Below are 14086 nucleotides of genomic sequence, written 5' to 3'. Positions count from 1 at the left end.
CTAAAAGTCATCCCTTACTTCTAGAGCTCCAATGGCTTCTTATTTGAGCCTTCTGGTGATGGTGGGGGACAGCAATCTGCGTACTTCCCCTCCTGCCTCATTACTAGTCACTTACACAGAACTTTACAGGCAGCTTCTCAGGTGATGAAGCCTGAACCATTGTGTGGTTCTGCTCTGGTCCCCGCATGGACCACAAGCCTTTTGAACACAGGCCTGGTGCTCCTCAATCTCTCCTGTATGTTCTGTACTCAGCAGGGGCCCTGGCTCAGGGTGGGTGCTCCTGGCAGTGGAAAGCCAAGGGCTTTGTCCATGGTCTTGGTGTCAGGTAAACTTGGACTGCAATCCTAGCTCCTCCGTAGTAGCTCTGTGGCTGCAAGCAAGTCACTGTCTTTCTCTTGGCCTCAGGTTTCCCATCAGTAAGTGGGCAAAGAAGGCCTTCCCTGCCCAGTGATGAGGGAGAAGTCAAAGACCTCATTCATGCCCAGAGCTCGAAGGGGTCTCCCTTCCAGGGCCAACAGCCAGCACAGGGCTCTGCACACAGTAGGCACTCAAAATGTTATGTCATCAACATTATTTCAAAACAACATTTTGACATTCCTAGCCCCCAGGACAAGTTAAGCTTGTGACAAATGTGTCTGTGATAAAGAATTGAGTCATCCTTTCCTGCTCCCACATGCCAACACCAGCACATGCTCAGAGACTGGGTGGGATTAGAGCCCTGTGGAGTTTGCACAGACACCCTCGGGGCGCTGTCCAGCTGGCAGGGGAGTGGGGTCCGCTGGTAACAAGCATTGGGACATCTTGGGTGCGGGGCAGGGAGAGAATGATGGCAGGCTTGCGAAGAAGATACTGGGAATGAAACCAGACCCCAAGGGCTGCCCTGACCTCTAGACCCTCTCCTCCTGGGGATGGACAGTGAGCTCTAGCTCCTAACAAGGCTCAGAAAACGACTTTGCCCTTCGTGAAACAAGCTCAGAGCCCTCCAGCACCCCCTGCCCAGCCCCTCTTACCTTCACGTAGTCTCCGCCAGCCTCTGGCTCTCCAGCATCCCTGGAAGGAAAAGAGAGAGGTGACTGTCCCCAGCCTTGCCTGGCTCCCCAGCTGCTCGCCTGCCTGGCGCCAGCAGCTGGCCCTCAGTTTTCAGAGGCTCATCTTGAGGCAGGAGGGGTAGGCACTGTAGCTGAGCACTTGCTGGAATCTGCTGGCCTGACTGCTCCTCCACTCGCCCGCTGTGGGACCCTGGGCAAGTCCCTTCACCTCTCTGAGCCTGGATTTCCTATCTGTTAGTAGGGGACAATGACAGCCTCTGCCTCACTGGGTTGCTGTGAGGACTCAAGAAGCTGATGGATGTTCCATGCTTAACACAGGGCCTGCTCCCTGGGTCACTCTTCACCCTGCTGCAGGACAGCGGCTCCCCTGGTGCTCTCCCTCCACCCTCCCTGACTTCAGAAGTGACCCACTCAGCGGCTGCTTGGCACTGTGGCACCACTGCTGGTGGAGTTGGTCCCCTCTGCCTTCGGGTGGCCAAGATGGAGCCTGAAGGGGCCAGAGGAAAGGGCGGCTGTGCTCCGGGTGGCAAACAAATCATTTTTCCCCATGAGGGCCACTGTGAGTCACCTCCCCCCGCCCCCCCCCCCCCCCCACGTCCCTGGCCTTCAATGACATCTCTTCTCTGACACAGCCTGGACCTGCCCCTTTAACACCAGACTCATAAACCCAACTGCCTCCTTGGCATCTTCCTTTGGATGTCTGACATCATCTCGAACTTGTCATATCCAAAACAGAACTCTTGGGTCCTCCTGCAACCCCCCTGCTTCCACACCCATTTCCTGCATCGGTTCATGTCAGTTTCATTCTTGTTGCTTTGCTTGGCCAAGAACCTAAGGTCATCTGTGCCTCCTCTCTCACTCACTCCACACCCAATCCATCAGAAAATCCTGCAAGTCTCCTTTCAAAATAGACCCTGACCACTTCTCCCCACGTGCCCACTCTGCGCCACCTGGGCCACCTTCTTTGTCCTCCCTGAGCACAGGGCCTTCTCACTGCTCGTTCCCACACCCCTCGGTCAGCTTCCACGCCACCACCAGAAGGCACTGGGGTGAAGACCTCAGACCCCACACCACCCCCGACCCTCCCATCTCTCAAAGAACAAAATCTAAACCCTTCTCCATGGCCTGCAGATGGCTGGCCATGTCATCTAGCATCCAAACTAGACGCTTCTTCCCTTGTGAGAGTAGAGTACCATTATTATGCTAGAAAAATAGGCTTAAAGGGGGTAATATGTTCCCCGACCTATAGGACGCTGTGAGGCCTGGTGGTGCCCAATCACCCTCCTTGTCAATCACCCCCCACATGCCTTCCTCACTCACTCTGCCCCTCATTCTTCCCCAGCCACATCGGCCTCCTTGCCCAGCTCATCCTTGCCATAGGGCCTTGGTACCTGCCGTTCCTTCTGCCCTGCTTTGTTTTTCTCGCAGCTTCCATCCTTGCCCGAAATATCACCTGACATTTCTCTGTTGACTCTTAATTACCTGACACCTCCACTTTGTCTTTCTCATTGTTGAGACCCCAGCCCCCAGTACAGTGCCTGGTACCTAGTAGGAGCTCAAGGAATATTTCTTGCTTAAAGGAATGCATGAACACTAAACACTCAACCAGTGTTAATCACTGTCCTTATTATTGATCTGTCAGGCTGGGCCCGGACTCTCTGCCTAGCACAGGCCTCAGTAGCTATTCCCAGCTGCAAAATGGGGAAGAATTTGAACACAGGGGAACTGCTTCCTCACATACAGAAGTGCAATATTTAAATTTAAATGTAGTCAATTTAATAAAATAAATTTAAAACAAAAAAGCTGAGCTTAAAAAAAAAACACCCATGGTTAAGATATGTGTTCCCAGGGCCGACTTCCACACTGGGCGTCCCCCGCTCCCCAGGCCAGGCCCGTGGCTGAGCAGCAGCGCAGCAGCCCTCCTGGCTGTGCCATTCTAGCACCTCCACTGTTACCTCCCTCCTGTAAAGTCTTTCCTCTGACAGTCCTCCAGGCTGCAGCCCAGCCACAGCAGGCTTCCCGAGCCACTGGGCTGTCTCTGTCCAGTGACTGGGGACCCCTGCCCTGCTCACCTCCACCGCTCTTGCTCTTCCCGGGTGAGGCATCCCATTCCTGCATTTCCGGTCATTCAAGCCCGGAAATCCTTGCACTGCTGGGAACAGATTGGCCAGGACACTGGGATCACCCCAGCATTTCCTCCAGCTTCCTGTCCACTTCCCCTCGGGCGGTGGGGGGAGGAGCAGACCTTGGGGAGGGACTGGCTGCACCAAGGACCAGGTGGGATGGGATGGCCAGGGCCTTGTGGGTGCTCAGGGCAGAGCCCTCATTGCTGCCCCCACCCCCTCCAACATGCCAGAATTTCCAAGACATAAGGTGACCGCGTCTGCTTACACCCACTGCCATCACTTGTCCAGACTATGGCCACTACCTTGTCAGTGGCCTCCATCTGTGCCTCTTGTGACTTGCTCTCACCTCAGCAGCCCAAGCAGTCCCATTACAATAAAAGCCAGACCATGGCTTTTCTCTGCTCCCACCCACGGAAGTGGTCCCCAGTTTCACTCAGAGTAAGAGGCAAAGTGTTCATAACACGTTCACAAGCTCACCGCCTTTCCCACCCCGAGTCTGACCACGCTGCTGTGCAGCCCCGCTGGGCTTCTTGCTGGCTTCTGTCCCCACCCCGGGGCCTTTGAACTTTCTGTTCCCTCTGCTGGAATACTTTCCCTCCAGATCTCCACTGAGCTCCCCCTCCCCACCTTCAGGCCTTGACTAAAATGTCCCCTCCTCAGGGAGGCCTTCCCTGGCCACCCACCTAAAAGTGTGACCTTTTCAAGGCCCCCCCTCCCCCCCTGCTCAGTGCCTCCCCACCGCACTTCACCAGCCCCACCACGTGTCCGACCTCAAGCACAGCCTCTCTTCTCACTACACCCTCAGCTCCACAAGGGTAGGATCGAGATCTGCCAGTGCCAGGTACCCTATAAAGATGTCTTTTGAATGAATGAACGTCACAGCAGCCCCTGCAATCCTACGGATAAAGTCTGGTCCTCACTCACAGCGGCTCTGCGCTCTGTGGCCGGCCCCTGCCAGCCGCCCCCTCTCCTCTAACTCTCCCTGCAATCCACCGCCTCACAGGTCCTCCAAAGACTGCTGCTCCCTCCAGCCTCAGAACCTTTGCTCATGATGTTTCCTCTGCCTGGAACCTCCTCTTTTCCTTAGGACCAGAGTAATTCCTACTTAGATTGCAGATCTCAGCTTGCTTGGAGATTTCTAGAATATTCTACTTCCTGTTGTAATGAGCAAATGAAGAATCAAAGCTTTCATTTCTAAACACTCAGCTCCATTACTTAATTAACTTATTCCTTATTCTAAGGACTTAAAAGGCATATCCCCGCTAATATTAGTTGTGAAATCAATTAATAAATAATAGTGACAATTGAGCTGAATTAGTCCCATTAATTAGTCCCATTAATTATTTAAATAACCAGCCCCTTTAATTGCCCATATTAACTGATTTGTTCTGAAAACTGATACCATTTATCGCATATATCAGCTTAGTTAATTAGATTAATGAGCAGTAATTAAAGCCCATTATCTTTTATCTCTCCAATGCAGGTTTAAATCTGAGCTTCATCTTCAGGGCTCCATCCTGGCCAAGAAGAGAGGGTGCGGCTCTCCCAGGGATCCTGGAGGACAGGCAGTGGAGAGAGACTGCCATTTTGTTCTACCCTGGCCCTCCCCACCCAAGGCAGCTCTGCCCCCTGCCTGCTGCCCTCTATCTGCCCCCCAGTTTGCTGCCCTGGGCACCGAGGCCTGCTCATATGACCTTAAGTGGAGACTTCCCCAACTGCTGCCTTCTGCTTCTCGGCTTTCCCTTTGCCTTCCCCTCTCTGAGGTTCAACGTCCTCATCTGTGAAATGGACATATTATAACTGTCTTCCCAGAGTGGCCATAAGGATCCTATGAGAAGGAAGGGTGTGAGGGTCCCTAGACCATGTGGCTCCTCTCTCTGTCCCCCCGACCAATGGAGATTTCTCAACCTGTAATGCTGGGTGCTGCAGATTCTTTCCTTCCTTCACTCTGACCTTCACTCGACCCTGGCAGAGAAGCTACAGTGCTCCGTGCTCCTGAGTCCTTAAAGGTCCTGGGCAGAGAAAAGTGTGGGGCAGAAAGCCCCAACTCTCTGGGGACACCCTGCCACGGGACCTTGGAGATCCTCTGCCAGGAAGGCTCTTGGCTTAGCTCCTGTCCTGCCCCGCTACCTCTAAGATGGGCCACCACCGTCCCGGGGATAAGCCTGCTCCTTCTCTGCCATGTGCGCTCTGTCTTCTTGACGGGTGAGCTCCCAGCAGGATCTTAGCCTTGTAAGAAGAGCAAATCAGGGCCGCTCTTCCCATGGCAGAGCTGAGGACTCTGCGTTCTGAGAGCTGCTAACGAGTCTCCAAATCTGGGAGAAGAGCAAAGGGAAGGCACTTATTGAATGCTGACCGAATGTCTGAGCTGGAAGCCCCACGTTCCAGGGGAGGAAACGAGCGTGTGCCGTGACCCAGGACACAGCTGCACAGACAGGTCTGGCCGCGCTGCCTTGTTCCTTGCGTGAGGTGGTCTCCCCTGGAAAACAGACACTGCTCCTGGGTGGAGAGGGGCAGAAGCTGGGGAGGGGTGGCAAAGAAAAATAATATTGCATCCAGACCAGGAGCCCAGCACTGATGTCAGGAAGAGGAAATGGTGTGGGGATGGACAGAGAGAAGGCCCTCTGGGCCTCAGCTGGGAGGAAGGAATCGGTGTGACCCTGCACAAGTTCCCCTCATCAGACCTCAGTTTCCTCTTCTACAACGTGGGCATGGTGGCATCGTGAGTGGCTCCCGTGTACTGGTCCTTCCTTGGGTCAAACCCAGGATAAAGTTCCTACCTGCCAGATCTCATCCAGTCCTCACAACAACCCTGTGAAGCAGATGTTATTGTCCCCACCTTATAGATGGGGAAACTGAGGCTCGGAGAAGGGAAGGGAGTTCAAGGATATACAGTCAGCGGGTCTCTGAGCTGCTGATATATCCAACCCTGTCCTCCCCAGCCCTCACCCCAGATAGAACCCATACTCTGCAAGCAAGCTCCCCGAGGATTTGGGGGTGTGGCTCCAGCTGGGGGCAGGGTGGTCCATCTTTCCTGCAGCAGCACAGTTCCCACAGCCCGAGGCGTCCGGGGGTCTCAAGGACTGTGAGAAAGTCTCCACAGGAAATGAGAGCCAGGAGCAGCTGGGCCCCTTCGGAAGACAAGGACCAGCCGCCCTGAGCCTGACGAGGCTGAACAGGCTGGGCCCACCGTGGCCCCCTCCCCCAGTGGGTAATCACTACCAGATGCCCAGCAGCTGACGTCACTCTGCAGGGCCGAGAGGGTCGTGGGACTCTGGGGAGCACTGGGAATTCTTGGACCAGAATCAACATTCCAGAAGGAAACGGGGGGGGGGGGGGTTGGCCTGTTCTCAATGCCTGGCATCAGGGTGGGGGCACAGGCAACACAGGGTGCCCCCTGTTCCCCTATGGGATACCACCTTCTCCAGGTCTCAGTTTCTTTCTGAACAGCCCTGGGAGTGTGGGTGAGGGGCCTGGGTCTTCGGGTGGGAGAAAAGGACACCTGGGTGAGACACTTTACAATGAGTAGAAGTGCACTGAAATTCTCCCCAAAAGAGAGGTCCTTGAAAACCCAAGTCAAAGTGGGGCCCTGTTCTGCTCAAGGCCAGCAATGACGCTCAGGTCCTTGCCCAGCCTTCCTGGCCTTCCATTATCTGAACCCAGTTCCTCTTTGACCTATCTCCAACCACTCCTCTCCCCCACCCCCTTCTTGTTTTCCAATATGCCAATGTTCCCACCTGGGGACCTTTGTACATGCTGTTCCCTGGGCCTGGTACACTCTTCCCAGACAGCAAGAGGAACTGTTACCTCATCTTCTTTGTTCAAACATCACTTTCTCGGAGACATTCCCACCCTCAGCCCTATCCTTCCTAGATTGCCACCACTAGCCACTCCCCCAGAGACCAGTTCCCTTGCTCCATTTAAACCTTCCTTCATAGCGCTTTTCTCTTCTGACTATATAACTCGTTGTCTTGTTAATCATCTGTCTTCTCACACTGGAGTGGGGCTCCAGGGGGACAGGGTTCTGTCTGCTGTGCTCACCGCTGTCTCCCCAGGACCTAGAATAGTCTCTGGGGCATAGTTACATCTCAGCAAATATTAAAATGACTAAAATTCCAACTCAACTAACTGTGTGATCTCATGCAACCTGTTAACTTTACAAAACCTCAGTATCTTCATCTGTAAACTGGGCTCCTAATACCGCTCTCCAGGGCGTTACAGGAAGTCATTCGAAATAATGATAAAAACAGCATTTGAGCTTTTTGGCCTCATTGTTAAGAGCATGGGCTTGGGAGTTGGTCAGTTCTGGGATCAAATCTAGGCTCTGATAATCTCTGCAGCCCCAGGAAAGTCCCTTCCCCTCTCGGACCCTCAATCTCCTCACTGAGAAAATGCAGCATATAGGGCCCCCCCCCACACACACGGGGCTCACATGTTAGACGGTGCCCATTGGGAGCTCCGGACAAGGCCTGGCCAGTTATGAGCCAGATCTTGATCACCTCTGGTGGCGCCCTGGCCAGATGATTCCTGTGTGGATGTGGGTAGGAGTTACTGGGAGCCCCCCTTCCCTCTCTGGGTCTCTGCTTTCTCCTGAGAGGGAAGGGTGTCAGGGGTCTCTGGATTAGCTATTCCCCTGCAGAGGGTCCTGGGAGTTGAGGAAGGCTAGGCTGGCACTCTCCTTTCTGGGAACTAAAGGCCCTTCATTCCCTGTGTTGTTGGCCCCTCCTCCCTCCTTCCTCCTCATCCCCATGATCTCAGCAGGGAACTGGGCACCAGGAAACTCCTGCAGCCTCACCTCTTCCCCTTCCTTCCCTCTGCTCCAGGTGCACCCTGCCTCCCAGGGGGTAGGGGACAGAGAACTAGCTGAGGCTGCTCCCCGAGCAACCACTGGGAACATCCCCCTGGGAACCCTTATGGGAAGGAGGCCCCTGTCTTGCTCAGTAGTAGTTCTCAAATGCCTTCCTCCCCAAGCTGGATGGATCCTCAGACACCACCCCAGGCCCATCTGGGCTGCTGGGGAAATTGTGGCCCAGAGTAGGGCAGGGCAAGCCTGAGATCACACAGGCAAAGCAGCTCTCCTGCCCCGGAGTTCAGGGCTGGGCTTCAGGGGCGCCTGGAAATGTTCGACAGTTCCTAGCCTCCTACTTGGCAGAACGGCAGCACGGGACACTGGGTCCCAGGACACAAGGAGGGGGCTCAATCTGACCTGCTAAGCCACCGCCCTCAGGACCCCTGGATACACCCGATGATTAGAGGATGGGGGAAGAGTCTATTTCTGTTGACAGCTTCCAGCCATGCTTGATGCCAGAGGCACCGCAAGGCCACAGGGCTCCTGCCCACCGTGGGGCAAGGCTGGGTCCTAGACTTGGCATTCTGACGGTTTTTCAACAGCATCCTTCCCAGAGGCCCTGGCCCTGCTGGAGAGGAATGGGTTGCCCAGCCTTTAAGGGCATGGGCCAGGAAGGTGGAGTTAAACCCTGGTTCTGATCTTTGCTACTGTGTCAAATTGGGCTCAGAAAACCTCTCTTTCCTCATCTGCGAAATGGGAATGATAATCGTGCCCCTCTCCTGGGACTGTTGTGAGAAATAAATGCCCAACTCGTGTCCGGACAGAACGGTACAGATTACACCAAAAGTCCCTGATGCTAAAGCAGCACCAGTTTGTCAGTTGCCTCAGGGGCACTGATTTCTCCCTCAGACCACTAGGGTCCCCGCGGCTCCTCCCCCGGCCCCGCTCGGTCACTCACCTTCTGGGTCCCAGTGTGGGACACCTTCGGCCCACTGCAGTCATGGCTCCCCGTGGTCACCGCCTGCAGCCCGAGGACCTCCTCAGCCCAAGGGCTCCCTCCTTTCTCAGGCCACAGAGCTGCGGAGCCCAGAGCAGGACTCTGGGGGCGGAGCCTGAGGCGTAAGCCACGCCCCCCGCCGGGGCCGTTCCACCGGCTGGGAAGAACACGCCTCCCCATGGACACGCCCCTTCACCTCCTGTCTCGCTCCGCCCTCTCCCCATCTGTCAGCGTCCCGGGCCGGAAATGCCACGCCCCCTGGCACACACCCCTGCCTCGCCCCTCCCGACTCCAACCCCAGCTTCCCCAACAGTCCCGGGCGCGGCGTGGAAAGACCACGCCCCTCCACCCCGCCCATCCGGCTCCCTCAAACTGCCAGGGTCCTTCTCAGACTTTGGGTTGCCTCAGAACGCCCCTCCCCTACAGGCAATCCTTTCTCCCCCACGCCGGAATGAGGCCGAATTTAGGAGGGAACCGCAGGCCATGCCGGATGGCGGGGCAGCCTGGGATGGTGGAAAGCATTGTTTCATTAATTATAAACGTAAACATCCCCATTTATTGAGTGTTTGTGGTGTGCCAGGCACTGTGCTAAGATTTAACAAGTGTATTATTCTTGAATTATCACCACAACGCTACAAGGTCGGTGCTATCGTTATGCCCATTTATCTGATGAGGAAACTGAGGTTCAGAGAAGGGAACAGACTTGTCCAACAGCAGGCAGTCAGAGGCAGAGTCTGGGCTGGATCCACTCTGAAGCTTTACAAAGTTCTGCTCCCCACTGAAGCGGGGTGGGTCTAGGTTCAGTTATCTTGGTACGCAGAAGCTGTGCTTTTGTGTCTCAGGGCAAAGCAATTCAAGAAAGGTCCCAGAATCAGCCCCAGAGTTACTTTTGCTCCGCCGTTGTTGTTTGTTCTCTGCATTTCAATAAGTACATCTGATCAGTGTAATTTACACAAAGCCTCTTAGGGTTGAAAATGCTCCTCTGGTTGGGGTTGACGGGTCTCCCAAGGGCATGGAGTACATGGCTGTAGGGTGGGTACAATGGGGTGCTGAGTGTGCAGCCACTAGAAGCAAGCAGTTTCCTGTTCAAATCCCAGCTCTGCAACCTTGTCTGAGTCTCAGTTTCCCCATCTGTAAAACGGGGCTAGTCATAGATTATTTTACAGTTTTCAGTGAGTAACATTTGTTTTGACACCCAGTAAAATGGGTGCTTACTAAATGGGAGCTATGACCATATCATCACTATTTGTATTTTTTTCTATTGATCTTTAAATATGTTTTATTGATTTTTTTTTTTTTTTTTAGGGAGAGATAGGAACATTGATGTGAGGAAGACACATCAATTGGCTGCCTCCTGCACGCCCCCCACTAGGGATTGCGCCTGCAACCCAGGCATATGTCCTGAATGGGAATCGAAGCAGGACCTCTCGGTTCATGGGAGGACGCTCAATCCACTGAGCCACACTGGCTGGGCAACTATTTGTATTTTTGCATGAAGTCAACTCATCCTATAACCAAGTTAAGTAACAAATAGTTTTCTAGACCAGGTGAAGCAGTGTTGTCCAGCAGAACTAAGGGTGGTGATTCGGATATGGGGGCCGCGGGCAGGGTTCAGTGATTGGGCTTGGAGCCCAACCAGCAGCTGCGCCCATGCTGGAGGTTGCCTGGGGCTTTGGAGTCAGGTGGTTCTTAGTTCAAATCCTAACTTTGTCATTCGCTAGATGTGCAACCTGAATGGGGCAGATGGCTTTCCCTCTCTGAATCTGTTTCCTCATGTGGACATAAGAGTATTTCCTCCCCAATTTTTTTTCTTAAGAAGTAATTGCAAGCGAAGGGCTAAGCACAGTGCCTGGTTTATAAAGCACTTGGTTAAGATGTGAGTGTTTAGTCACATGTGTATGTTGGGGGGTCCTCTCCAGACTCTATTGGCAGGAGACTGAAAACCCCATCCCTGCAGGTCCCGCCCTCACCTTCCCTTGGTAGGCACTTACCTTTCTGGGGGCACATTCCTGGGGACTCTCTCCTCTTCCATGTCTATCTTGGGATCCTCAGGCTTTTTTGTGGGGCCCACCTCTACTGCTGAAGGGTTAGGTTTCACCTCTGTGTCCTCCAGGGGGGCTTTGGTCCCCACCACCACCTCCTTGGCTGCCTCCACGCCTGGGAGGTCAGGCAGACCTCGGGGCACCTCTCGGGCCTCCGGGGCAGCCTGTCGTCGGTCCCTGGACCTGTTGATGCTGTGGCGAGGCATGGTGCCCATGTGGCTGCACATGTCGCTGGAACGGGCATAAGCCAGGGGACTCTTGGGGACTGTCACCATGTCATCCTGCGTGGTCTCAAAGATTTCAGGCTTTAGGTTAGTCTGGATAGTGATGGGAGCTGAGGTCCGTCTCAAAGTGAAGGAACGAGGGAGGTTGGAGAGACTCCCAAAGCCCTTGAACTTGAAGAACTCTGGTGGGGGGAAGAGAAGAGAAAGGAGTCAGTTCGTGACAACGCCAGCAGCAATAATAATAACAGATTCATGCTGTTTGACTCCCTGCGGTTCAAACAGGGCAGGGCTCACTGACACGTCCCCTAATTATTATGGTATAAGTTGGCAGCTTGGAGCCTCATAGCCCCGGGCTTAACTCCCTGTTCTTCCACTCCTAGCTGTGCTACCTTAGTCACATCACTTAACCCCTCTGAGCCCCATTCTCCACATCAGTAACCTTGAAATTATAGTACCCACCTCCTATGGCCAGTGGGAGGATTGAAGAAAAGCATGTAAAAGACATGCTTACCACGGTGCCTGGCACACAGAATATCCTCAGGAAGTCAGGAGGGTGATGACGATGATGATGATCACAGTAATGCCTCTGCATTTGTCAAACTTGCTGCGTACATTACCTTGTGAACTCTCAGCACAACTCAGCGACCCAAGTTTAATCACCCATTTCCCAGGTGAGCAGATCGAGGCTGAGATGTGACGTGAACCCTGAGGTTACACGGCCTGTAGGCGAAGTTGCATGTGTGTGGGCCTGCGTATGTGTGTGTTAGGGCAGGGAGGAGGCGTGTGAGCACCTGGGGTGGGGGATGAAATGAGAAAGGGATAGTCAAGAGCCTGAGGGTCCCAGTCCCTGCGGTTCTCTCCTTCCTGTCAGCTGAGCCCTCAGTCCTAACTCAGGCACCACTGCTCCGGTGATACCATCTCCTCATCTCTGCAGGGGTGCATGTGAATTTCCTCCTTCCTGTCCCCAGCTGTGGGACTACCCCTCCTCAAAGCCACCACCATCTGACCTCCCTACACCTCCAGATAAGCAAAAAGGAAAAAACTCTGATATTTTCCACATCCTCAGCATCTTCCGCCTCCTCGGGTCCTCACAACCGCATTGGAATATGGGTAAGAGGGCCCCATCTGCCAGGAGCCCGGGGCTCTGGGCGGCTGGGTCAGTGCTCTGCGGCTCCTGCAGCCTGCCCGCCCTTCACTTGGTCTTAGCTCCCGCCTCCTGACAAACATCACGAAACACCGAAGCTCTGCTCTCAGAAAGCTATGGGCCAGAAACTGTACCAACAGCCAGAGGGACGCCTCCTTTTTCAGCACTGCTTTCGTCACCTGGGCACCAGGGGTCTGGAGGAAATAGTGGAGCAAGGAGGGAAACTGAGGCCCAGAGTCCAGGAACATGATGGAGCCCTGGTCTATAGCCCCATATGATCTCAGGCAATTCCCTGGACCTCCGTCTTCTCATTTATGGGATGGAGTCATAATCCTTGCCCTACACACACACACACACACACACACACACACACACGCGCTGTGCTGTCAGAGCAAAGAAACCAGGACTCAGGGGAAATAGAAATGTGCTGGGACCAGGAGCAGACTGACCCGGGGAAACAGCAGTGGGTGGGTGTGGCCTTTCATTGAGTTGCTCTGAGTCCCAGCATCACTGCTGGTGGGAACATACACACATCCCTGCCCTATCCCAGTACCACCCAGCGTGAGACCCCATGAGAACCAGGCCCAGAGGTGGAGTATAGGGCGGTCTTCCCCGGCTCCATGAGATCACAGTGCCAGAGGTGGGACACAGCCATGGATGGAGAGACTGAGCGAGGTAGGGAGAGACAGAAACAACAGAAGCACAGAGATGGAGAGCCACGCCGCCGAGAGAGAGAGACACGGGGCCAGAGTGACAGAGAGATGGTAACCCAGAAGCAGAGACCCCCAGAGAGAGACAGGCACGGACAGAAAGAGAAACAGAAACCATGCAGAGTCATAAAGAAGCAGATGCAGAGAGGCTTAGACAGACAGGCAGACAGAGGGCTGAAGGACAGTGCACTCACTGAACTTTTTGCTGGCCTTCCTGGGCCCCTCTGTCATCTTGGCGAGTGGAGCAAAGCCGCTGGCTTGCAGGCAAGTGGCTGCTCAAGGCTCTGGACATCAGCGCTGAGGAGCCTCCCCACCTCCCCTTCCCCTTTCTTGCACCCTCTCACTGGCTTCCTCTGTGTATTTTTAAACCAGTGAAACTCCCACAGCCCCACCCTCCCTATCCTCTCTGCAGGGGGTGGGGGCTGGGCCTCCCCCAGTCCAGGCTCCTTTGGGCCTCTTCCTTGTCCTCAGCAGCAAGGGGGGCTAGGGGCCGGGTTCCAGCCCATGGGACTGGAAGGTCCAAGGAACAAACCACAGGCTCTGGGAATGGGGCCCACTGGGCTGGGGGCCGCTGGGGACCGCTGGGGACCTGCCAACAGCTGTCAGGGGGTCTGGCCTTTGGGCTAGGAGGGTGCCGGGGGTCAGGCTTGCGCAGAGGGCAATTTATTCTAAGCCTGCCTGGGGGTGGACCGGCAGCCGTGGGTAGGAGAGTGCTGGGGCTAGGCGTGTGGGCGCTGGCCCCCCCCAGACCCAAGTTCAAGTCCTGCTGGCCACTCCGTCACGATGTGATCCTGGCTAAAGCACTCACCTCCCTGAGCCGATTTCCTCTCTGTGAGCAGGGGTATTTGCAACGCCCACCTCTCAGTGTCCAGTGCTTGGTGCAAAGCCTGGCACTACATTGGTGCCCACCAGGGTATGGTTGCTCCTTTTCAAGCTACCAGGGACATGGAAATAATTTGGTCCACCTCACCAGTTGTACAGAGATGGGGAACTGAGGCCCAGGCA

The 14086-nt window shown here is 54.7% G+C and overlaps 1 protein-coding gene across 1 annotated transcript in view; it reads right to left on the bottom strand.

Moving 5' to 3' along the window:
* Positions 1-13412, bottom strand: part of SH2D3C (SH2 domain containing 3C) — a 28854-nt gene extending 15442 nt beyond the window's left edge. Inside the window, exons 1-3 of the mRNA XM_036260790.1 lie at positions 13276-13412; positions 10953-11409; positions 1011-1050 (exon numbers count right to left, since the gene is read on the bottom strand). Coding sequence (XP_036116683.1) covers positions 1011-1050; positions 10953-11409; positions 13276-13312 — 534 coding nt within the window. The 5' untranslated portion in view covers positions 13313-13412. The remainder of the gene's footprint in view (positions 1-1010; positions 1051-10952; positions 11410-13275) is intronic.
* Between the last annotated feature and the right edge of the window lie 674 nt (positions 13413-14086).

The sequence above is a fragment of the Molossus molossus genome, unplaced genomic scaffold (genome assembly GCF_014108415.1).
Source record: "Molossus molossus isolate mMolMol1 unplaced genomic scaffold, mMolMol1.p scaffold_m16_p_14, whole genome shotgun sequence".
NCBI classification, from domain to species: domain Eukaryota; kingdom Metazoa; phylum Chordata; class Mammalia; order Chiroptera; family Molossidae; genus Molossus; species Molossus molossus.
The sequence above is the reverse complement of the archived record's forward strand: the minus strand, read 5'-3'. Positions and strand labels throughout refer to the sequence as shown.